This window comes from Ovis aries, chromosome X (assembly GCF_016772045.2).
Source record: "Ovis aries strain OAR_USU_Benz2616 breed Rambouillet chromosome X, ARS-UI_Ramb_v3.0, whole genome shotgun sequence".
Taxonomy (NCBI): Eukaryota; Metazoa; Chordata; class Mammalia; order Artiodactyla; family Bovidae; genus Ovis; species Ovis aries.
Genome location: NC_056080.1, coordinates 41,086,627 through 41,097,379, shown reverse-complemented (window position 1 = coordinate 41,097,379; position 10,753 = coordinate 41,086,627). Strand labels below are relative to the sequence as shown.

The following is a 10,753-nucleotide window of genomic DNA, read 5'->3' as shown; positions in this document are numbered from 1 at the left end:
GGTGGACAACACTTCTTCCACAGCCCTCGTTTTTATTAAGGAATGACAGAGGCACTAAAATCATCCCCCGCCTAGCACGATCTGGAGTGAGAACCTCGCCACCTCTGTTCTTGCTTTCCCATTCATTAGGACCCTTTCCGAGCTTCCTTCCCCAGCAAAAACCGGGAAAGGCTTCGCGTGGTTACAAAAGGAGGGAGCGGCCGGCTTCCGAGCCTCACGCCTCAGAGAGCCAAGAACGTGCAGATCTTTTGTCCCCGACCCCTTCCGCGGCTCGGTCGCGGGGGTGACGACCCTGCCCCACCCCCGCCTAAGCAGATGCCGCCCCGGCGCCCTAGTCCCCCGCCCCTCGTAGATTCCCGGCGCCCGCCGGTTTGCCGTGACGTGGCCCGCGGCGCGCGCATGCGTCGCTCTGCCTGGTCGCTTTCCCGGGGCCACCGCCTCCCGACGGGCTGGAGTGGGCGGGGCCTGTGGTTCGGGAAGCCGCGCGGACGGAGCGGGAGGAGCGCGTGTGTGCTGGAGGCCGGTGCGCGGGGCTCGTGAGCTGGTCGGCGGCCGAGGCGGAGGAGGAGCTGAAGGCGGCGGCCGTGGCTCCCGCCCGCACGGAGAGCCAGTCCCACGAAGACCCCCTCCCACTCCCAGGCGGGCGGGCGGCAGCGGCGGCGGGAGGAGGAGAAGGAGGAGGGAGCGTCTCTGCCGCCGCCTCCTGGTCCCCAACGCCGATCTGCCGCCGCCACCTCCCTCCGCGGCGATCCTCCCTCCACGGTCCTGCCGCGGCCCCCCCTGTAGTCCGAGCTGCCCCGCGCCGAGCCGGAGCCAGCCTCGACAGAGGGAACGGTCGCGGCCTCGCGGCCCGCGCGGGCTGACGAGAGGAGAGCGAGGCACCGCGCGATCCCCGAGGATCCGCACGCCGGGCAGCGCGGCCCGAGCAGCGCGAGGAGCAGCGGGCGGGCGGGCGGCGCCGGGCCCGGGCCGCCCTCGCTCCTGCGCCCCGGCCCCGCCGCCCGCGCCGGGGCGGTCGCCAGCTGAGGAAGGCGCCGCAGTCTCCGGGCCTCGCCGCCCCGCTCGAGTGTCCTCGGCACCGAGGGCTCGCGGGTCCTGAGGGGAGGAGGCGAGCCAGGGGCCGGGCACTGAGCTCTTTGGCGCCCCCACCCCCGTTTTCGGAGCCCTCCACGCTGCGGCCACTGTCCCCTCCGGACCATGGCCGACGACGACGTGCTGTTCGAGGATGTGTACGAGCTGTGCGAGGTGATCGGCAAGTGAGTCTCCACGCGGGGGAGCGGGAGTGTGGGAAAATGCATTTAGTGATGCCCGGGTCCTTCCGCACCCGCACCCGCCCGGGTCTGCCCCCTGCCCTTCCTCCCCTCCGTCTCCCCTGTCCTCCTCACCCGGGAGTATTTATAGACGTGTACCTGGACCTCCAGCCGGGCGGGAGTCTGGGGGCTTCTCGGCGATCCGTGGAGGCCGATGAGCCGAGGTCGGCCCCCTTATGAGGCGTGGGGCCGGCTGAAATCTGCTGTCTGCATTTTATCTGACGGTTGCACAGGGACGTGGCAGAACCTATTTTATAGTTGCTTCCTGGGAACAGTTGGGCTTATTGTTACCTTGCGTGTACCACAGACCATTAAAGAAAAGAGCAGCTTGCATTTCATTGCTTCCGTGGAGAGACAGAGAAAGAACGTCCAGGGTCTTAAATTGTGGGGTGTGTGTCTATTGTGCATGGTATTAGATACATGCCTTTGTGTTCACCCCATGCCCAGATTGAAGGGGGTCATTTAAGACGGGGTGCGTTCGGTTTCAGCAAATTCTTCACCTGGTGTAGACCAATGTGGAAAGAGTTGGGGGGTTCCGAATTTTTAATGCCTCGTTATGCAATGACTGTTAAATCAGTGTTCGAGGCTTCCCTCGACTGTTGGGATGGTGGTTAGCGTGGTAGCGCCGTCTGCTTTGAGTCACCGGGCTGGTCCAGAATATAGAACTGACAGTCCAAATGCTCATCCTTTCATCTGTGTTGTATAATTACACTAGGGAAAAGCAGGGAATCAGATTAATCACAGGGCTGATTGAGAATTAAATCTGCAGTTCTTCATCTAATTGTCCATTCCTTAAATCTGTTTTGAATAGTTTCCTTTTCATTCTTGTCAAACAGTATTCCAAGTGCACAATCCTGCTAATTTGCTTGTGAGGGAAATGCTGGCGATCTGAAGTTGATTTCCTAGTTCAGCGTGTATTCTGTGGCTTTAGAAGTTGAGGAGATAAAATTGAAGAGAAATTTTTTGCCTAGTTTTTAAGGATTGGTAGATAGCTACCGTTGAAATATTTTACCTCTTTTTGGAAGTGGTGCTTTATTGTCTATTTTCAGGTCCGCAGTTGGGAAATGAAACCAAGACCTTAGAGCAGTTGGCTCAATCTCTTTTTTAAGTTGTCTGCAGTACTGGATTTCGATTTGTTTAAGTGTGGATAACTCACTAATTTCCCTCCATGTTGAGGTATTACAGTGTTGCCTCACATGGTGAGATTGTGGGTAAAGCTTGCTACATACTTTCCTCAGATCCAATTGATACAAGGACATGTTACTCTTTGCCCCTATTGTTACATGACTGGCTTGTCTACTGGAAGAACAGTATCCAAATGTGCTCTGTTAAGGTGGTTGTGGAAGTGCTCTAGAGCAGAGCAGTCTGTACAGTATATAATACGAGCCCCATATGTAATTTTATATATGTAAAATTTGCATATGCAAATTTTCTAATAGCCACATTAAAAAGATTAAAAGCAAGTAGGTGCAATTAATTTTCACAAAATATTTTCTCTTACCCAATAGATCCAGATTATATCACGTCAACATGTAATCAGTATAGAAATCATTAGTGAGGTATTTTACGTCTTTTCTTTCATAATCTTCAAAATCCAGTGTGTATTTCACACTAACCATACATCTCCGTTCTGACACTAAGCTGAATTTTCATAGACATACTTGTTCTGTATTTAGGTTTCATAAAATTTGCATTTGCAAAAGTAGGTTCACATACCCAAGTTGTTGCAAACATACCTAAAAGTTTTCTAATAACTGAATTATCTCTTTCTAAATTTAATGTAAATTAATTAAAAAGAAATAAAATTCAAAATTCAGCTCCTCATTTGGATTAGCCACATTTCAAGTGCTTGTAGCCATATGTGAATAGCACAGTTTTAGAGAGACAAATATGTTAAAAAAAATCTTGGTTTCTTCATTCTTGGCATCCAAGGTAAATAAGGTGTTTCCCAAAAGCCCCCAAATGATTGCGTGGGGGAGGGGGGTGTGGGTACCAAGGGGAATGATGTTTGTTGTGTCTCAGTTATATTTGATTCAAATGAGCCAGCAAAGTCATAATCGGAAAATGTGAGATTAAAATGTTAGTTCTATTATAATGATGGAATATAGGCATCATTGAATCAATGTTAGTAGCTAGTTCTGATTCCTTGAGATCTGAAAGAGTGATGATGTGATCTTTTTGGATATTGAAAAGAAAAGTGGTCAGCATCACATTAGCACAATCAGTATTCTGCTGACTTATAATTGATAGAATATTTTCAGGAAATGCCTCTGGGAGAACGAGATTCATCTCCTCTGATACTTCAGAGCTGCACAAAGAGGGGGGGAACAAGCTAATTTTGAGGTGATAGGTCCTCTGTGGCTACCTTAACTACTGTGAATGTGAAACCTTGTTCATATCCTACAAAGCCTGACTTGGTCAGTGCCGATTATAATATGTCGTTCCATGAAATAATGCATTCAAGGTAGGCTTTGTGGCAGAGAACATAATGATAGTGTTCCTCACCCTGTGTAAAGGTTGGAGGGTTTTCTCCGGTAAATTGTCTCAGCATATATTGATCTGAAAATTGAAATTCGCTTGAGATTTTCTTGCAGGGTCTCTGACAGCAGGCATTTAAACTCAGAATTTGTTCAACTCTGGATTTAAAACAGAAAGCCCTTGAAGACATTCACTTTGCACAGAAAACCTTCTTGATTGCTATCCAAGTTCTCTGGAATTGTGATTCTTCTTTTATAACTCAATTAGCATCACAAGTTGTGTTTGACCCCTAGGGTTTAACAGGTTTAAATTTTCACTGAAGTGCTTTAAAATGGATTTCACCTTTTTACCATCTGTTGACTACCCACTCAACTCCCCTGCCTCGCTAGTTAACTGCTCACTCACCCACCCATTATTTTACGGGGAATCAGTTGTCTGATTCATTATGAATATTGCGAGATGCCTTTCCTTTTTTTTTTTTTTTAATAATTTAAACTCTTTCCCCCTGTGTTTCTTATTTTTGAAAGTCTTGCAAGTGGTCCTTGAACGCCTATTGTTTCCATGACATTTTCCCATGTAACATCTTTCAAGTGACTGAAACAAACGGCCAATGCTGTCATTGTCCCAAAACTTCTTGTCTTAGCAAATGCAGCAAATTACTGGAAGGGAAAGGTATTATGCAAATACAGGTAATCGGCTAATTTTTATGGTCGTGAGCATTTACTGTATCTCTTGCAAATTGATGGTTTTATAGGCAAGTGCACAATCAGTAATATTACATGAAGGAAATTTTAAAATGATTCATCCAAATTAAAATGTAGAAATGCCTACCTTCATGGTACAGCAGTTTTCTGTGAAAGAGAGTAGCAAATTGTACACTGTTTTCGCCTTGTGTAGGCTGAATATTTTTGCCTGGGTATTTAGTAACCTGTAACTTCTGACTTTCCTGCTTTGGTAGGACATAAACTAAAATTGGAATGATGCAGTCTGACCCTTGCTCAAAGATGACATACAAGTTTGTGAGGCATGCTGTATTTGCTTACATCTCAAGAGCACTTATCATATTTAGTTACAGTTTCTTATTTATGGGTCACTCTCCCTAGCTAACAGGGAGCTTCTTGAGGGCAGGAAATATATCTTACATATCTTTCTTTATTATTAATATAAAACCTGCAATGTAACAGTTGTTCATTAGCTATGGAATGAATTGAGTAGTTTTATAATAAAATCTCATTGAAAGGCAAAAAGCATGTTTATCAACCTTAGAGCAATTATTGTCCCAAAAGGCTGTATTAAAGTAGTAGTTGACCACCTGGCTGCATATTAGAATCACCAGGGGAGCTTTTAAAAAAGATCAATGAGAGGGCCTTGTGTCAGAGCAATGAAATCAGAATCTCTGGGAGAGGGTTCTGGTCATTGGTATTTTTTTAAAGGCCTCTAAGTGATTCTAATGTGCAGGTATGATTGAGAGTCACTGGTTTAAAACTTAAGTTATGTATGTAATATTTTGGGACTGGCTTTTCAAAGGCTCACAGTTTTTAAAAAGTGGAATAAATATTTGGGGGGAAGTATCAAAGCCAAAAGACCAAGACATGGATTTTATTTTCTCTACACTGTGTGTTTGAGCCTTATTGTATTAACAATTTTGTTTCAGCCTATGTTTGCTGTTGATTTTTTGGGGTCTTTTAAGATTTACATTGATTTATGACACTCATCTAATGCTAACATGGTGATTGTCTGATGCTTGGAACAATGAACAGTTGATGATGACTGTCTACTATGACGACTTAATTTAATACAAGGCATCTATCAGTTTAGTATGGATTGTGTTTGCACATACACTCTATTAAAAGGATATGGTTAAGTTGCTTATATACTTTAAATTTCCTACTTGCAGTTCCAATAGTGCTGTTTGTCAGAGAATTGAGTTAAATGCAGTGTTTATGTAAAAACCAGATTAATAATATGCAGAATATATAATTTAGCATAGAGAAGAATTCAGCTTTACTAATTTGTCCTAATTACTATGACTTTCACATATATTGATTGGCCCAGTGATTTGGGTTTCTAGTACCATGGGGTAGAGCCGTGGGGAGGAACGGTGTTACATCATGTTGGAACATCTTTCCCAAGAATTTTAGCAAGACGTGATAGGTAAACTAGTTGTTCATGTTAGGAAATAAAGTCAAGTGAGAGCCTAAAGGAACCAAGAATTTTCCAGAAATGAGATGTTTCATCAAAGAAGTACTTGATCCGAGGGACAACCATTTAACAAGGGAAAAAGAAACACAATCACCAGCTAGAGTGCTGGTGCCCCAGAAAGATCAAGCTGTGGGGGATCAACTGAAGTCCTGCAGAGGAAAAGCATGTTACATGCAGATTCCTCCAGACGGCAGGTGTTATCAGGAGGGGGTAAGCAGTGGTGATCCCTGATGATGGAGTTTGATTCTAGGACCCCTTTGGCGTGAACTGAGCTTCTCAGTTGCTCATGTGCACAACCTTCTCCGAGTATCTTCATGTCTGCTTCCTATAGACTGCTTTAGGACTTTAAGTGTGGTTTGCACGTGGTCTTCATAATATTTCCTGTGATTTTTCCCTTACCTTCCAAGACGGTGGCGTGTTCTGTGGCCTTGACACGTGCAGTTCCCCCCTACCCTCCATTTCTACCTCGTATCTGCAATGGTTTCACCTGCCGAACTATAGCTCCTTAATGTCCCTTATATTGTGTTTCTAGATAGCTCCTTTAAATCGAAAATTCTTTCACCATCCTTAGTGATAGCTCTACTTAGTAAATTAAGGAAGCAAATGTACCTCACTTTTGGAGATGGTGCTTGAATTATTGCATTTTGTAAATGTTTTCACATTTTAAATCTGGCAGAAATGGTTTAAAGGAACTTTGACATATGTTCACAAGTTAAAAAAAATCTTTTGTAACTTAACATGTCTTTTTCATGAAGGGACATTTATGCCTTCAAATATTAGGCATTTTACATACGTTAGCTCCTTTCATTGTACCCATTTTACAGAAAACGCTGAGATTCAGAGGGGTCAGTAACTTGCTCAAGAACACATGGGAATCCTACCAGTTCTAAAGCCCGTTTATTTCATGCTGCAGTCTGCTGTTGATTCCAGCTGTGAAAATACTGCAGTGGGTGTCCTTAAAGTAAGGCATATGTCTTCATTTCCAGAATTTACTGCAAATTTTAATTGTTCGACTTTTTGGTTAAATTTCTTACCTCTTCAGTAGATGTTCCATGCATGCATGCTCAGTCGCTTAATTGTATCTAACTCTGCGACTCCATGGACTGTAGCCCACCTGGCTCCTCTGTCCATGGGATTCTCCAGGCAAGAATACTGGAGTGGGTTGCCATTTCCTACTCCAGTGGGTCTTCCTGAACCCAGGGATCTCCTGCATCTCCTGAATTGGCAGGCAGATCCTTTACTATTGGGCCACGTGGGAAGCCCAGAGGTTCATTGTCTCATCTAATTTCATTTTTCTTTTTGTCTTTCTAATGAAATATCAGCATTTGCCACCAGACTGATAAGTTTATGCATTCCTTAGCTATGGCAATGTAGAATCTTGACTATCCATCCAAAATATAATTTGTTTGGAACTTTCTCCACCCTTTTTACTCTCCAATTTTTCCCTTCGAATTCCCCTGCCCCAACAGACAGAATAGTTGATTGATTACTCCTAAGTTGCCAAACCAGAAGTAATGAGGTTTCAGAGATAGGTATTTGTTGAGAGTGGGGCAGGGTTCTTTCCACAGGGTAGTTATTCCTATATCCTGTGATAAAATATTGAAATTGTTTTCTCTGACTCTGAAAACTGTGTACTGAAACCACAGCTGCTGAGTGGTGAGTGTCTCCACTCTCTGTCAACACTGAGCACCTAAGTAATCAAGTGACTGAGTTAGTAATCAAGTGCAGGGCAGGTACCTAACCCCAGGCACAAGTTGATGGGGTGGGTGCACAGCTCTCACATTTTGGTTTTATTTTTTAGTTGATTTTCTACACTGGGAAGATTTTACTTCTGAAACTAGTTTGACTTAAAGTGAGAGTTCATGTATGTTTCCAGTTTTAAAACTTAATAATATTCTGTTAACTTTCTTTTTATTAGTGTTTATAAAATTATAAAATTTTAAATAGAGTTGACACAAAAGTAAATAGTGAATGTCTCTCCTTTCTCCCACCATCCATAGCTCTATTCTCCAAAGGTAACCATTGTCCAGGGATCAAACCTGCACTCCCTGCATTGGGAGCAAGCAGTCTTAACCACGGGACCTCCAAGAAAGTCCCCAGTTTTTGTACATCTTCTGGAAGATTTTTGTTTAAAAACAGAATGGGCTCATATTTGTACATTCTACTGAAATATTCACTTTACATTGTAAATAGTATATCCGATGGCCTTTCCATATCCATCTATATATCTAACTCTGTCTTCCCTTAAACTGCAACCCAGTATTCCTTGATATGGATTGGCACTTTGAATTGAGTGCAGGCTATTTCTAAGTGATCATAGCTGGAAATACATGGGTGGAGTTTGAATGAGAGGTCTAGAATGATAGTGAAGATTTGGAAATCAACTTTGTGGAAGTTAAACTATGAATGAATGAGTTCTTGGGGGTTGATGGAACTGGCAGTGGGGTTTTGTGGTTTGGAGTATAACTCACGAAATTAGAAGAATTGGGATAGCTGGATCACAGAAGTCTCAAGGTGGGGCAGATCAATAATGTAAAATGCCAATGCACTGACTGAGGACCAAGAATAGGCTTGTCTATAACAGAGGCTATTTAAAGCATTTATCAAAATAAATATTAATATGATGCTTAATGTTCCATTCCTCATGTGACTGAAAAGCAAGATTCTGACTTCATTTCTGTGGATGTTGGTACCATTAAACTGTCTTTCTGTGAATCTATCTCAACAACATAGTTGCTGCTGCTGCTGCTAAGTTGCTTCAGTCGTGTTTGACTTTGTGCGACCCCATGGACGGCAGCCCACCAGGCTCCCCCCTTCCCTGGGATTCTCCAGGCAAGAACACTGGAGTGGGTTGCCATTTCCTTCTCCAATGCAGGAAAGTGAAAAGTGAAAGTGAAGTCGCTCAGTCGTGTCCGACTCTTAGCGACCCCAAAGACTGCAGCCTTCCAGGCTCCTCCGTCCATGGGATTTTCCAGGCATGAGTACTGGAGTGGGGTGCCACTGCCTTGTCCACAACATAGTTAGGGTTAAAAAGAAGTACATTTTTTTTCTTTTTCACTTTACTTGTGTTTTGCAGATTCTGATGGCTGGCTTTTAGGTAAAACCATTTTTTTCCCTAAGGTTAGGTCTTTTTGATTCCCAAGCTTGGTGCCTAACTTGAATTAAATGGGCCCCTTTTAATGACATGACAAAGTAAGTTTTAGACACTTTAAATTTAAGTTCAAACCATTGTTCTCATATTAAATTCTTCACCTATAGGGAACTGAATTCTTCCATGCCTCAAGGTTTCTGGTCCCAGTTGGATAACTGTAATACTCTCATCCCATTTTACACCCCTCTTACTCCCATCCCCCCAACTATATTCATTCGTTGGCCTTTTTTTAGTTGTCCACATCCATTCACATCAAGAAAGGATTACTTTATGATACTTAAGGCAGTTTCTTTGTATCTAAGTGCATATTGTTGCAATTCAACTTCTTGTATTCTGTTACACATTCTTTTTCTATTTTTTTAAATTTCTTTTGATACTTTTTTTTACTTTGTTACCATTGTTTTGAATATTTGAATCATTTACAGATAAGAATGCTGATTGTGTCCTCTCTCGGTGTAGTTTAATAACACAAAATATTATACATCGACTGTATCACAGGCTTCTAATTCTAACCCTGAGTTCAGAGTATTTTGGTATATTCAAATCTAGGATGGATTTAACCCTATGAAGATTTTAATGTTTTATGAAAACAATGTTATTAATTCAGGTACAGAGGTCATGTGCAGATTACCATTGTAATATTGCTGTCTTATAGAACCGATAAGAAACATCATATCCTTCCTGCTTGCCCTTATCTATTTTTCCCCAAACATATGGATCAACAGTGCTTTGAAGACTGTAAGGCAGCCCCCTAAGATCTGATCTGGTAACCTTTGGGTACATTATCACCATTTTCTCCTTATTTATAGAAGGAATGATAGCTGCTTCATGAGCCATTTGCATGGATTAGTGATTGTGAAGTGCAGCATAAGTATTTTTAATTTCTAGAATGTCTCTGAGATACTCAAATTACTTTTGGCAGCTATGTAGATAAGTTTCAACAATTTCCAAATGTGCACTTTCTCAGTGCTAAACACAGGCTCTATTACATAAATAATACGGTGAAATGAACATTCTTTTCTACCATGTGTGTAAAATTTAGTGGTGCTAACATTCATTCATTTTTTCATTTAGGGATTCATTTCTAGCTGTGTGACCCTGAGCAAGTTAGTTAAGCTCTCTGAGCCTCAGTTTCTTTATATGTTAAATGAGGGTGATAGCATAGACCTTGCAGGGGTGTTGTGGTGATTGAATAAAGGAGTAGAGGAATACAGGTAGGGAAAATTAAAGAAATCTTAAAGTTCTTAAGATCAGGGGCTTCCCTGATAGCTCAGTTGGTAAAGAATCTGCCTGTAATACAGGAGACCCTGGTTCAATTCCTGGGTTGGGAAGATCTGCTGGGGAAGGGATAGGCTACCCACTGCAGTATTCTTGGGTTTCCCTTGTGGCTCAGCTGGTAAAGAATCTGCCTGCAATGTGGGAGCCCTGGGTTCGATCCCTGGGTTGGGAAGATCCCCTGGAGAAGGGAACGGCTACCCACTCCAGTATTCTGGCCTGGAGAATTCCATGGACTGTATAGTCCGTGGGGTTGCATAGAGTTGGACATGACTGAGCTACTTTCACTTCAAAGTTCTTAAAAATGTTCACTTTGTTTTATTTTTTAAATTAATAT

At 43.1% G+C, this 10,753-nt stretch overlaps 1 protein-coding gene across 23 annotated transcripts in view; it reads left to right on the top strand.

Moving 5' to 3' along the window:
- Positions 1–467: 467 nt before the first annotated feature.
- Positions 468–10,753, top strand: part of CASK (calcium/calmodulin dependent serine protein kinase) — a 379,740-nt gene continuing 369,454 nt past the window's right edge. For all 23 annotated transcript variants that reach the window (XM_042242034.1, XM_060407439.1, XM_027963055.2 and 20 more), the window contains exon 1: positions 468–1,256. In XM_042242034.1, the coding sequence (XP_042097968.1) occupies positions 1,198–1,256 (59 nt within the window). In that variant the 5' untranslated portion in view covers positions 468–1,197. The remainder of the gene's footprint in view (positions 1,257–10,753) is intronic.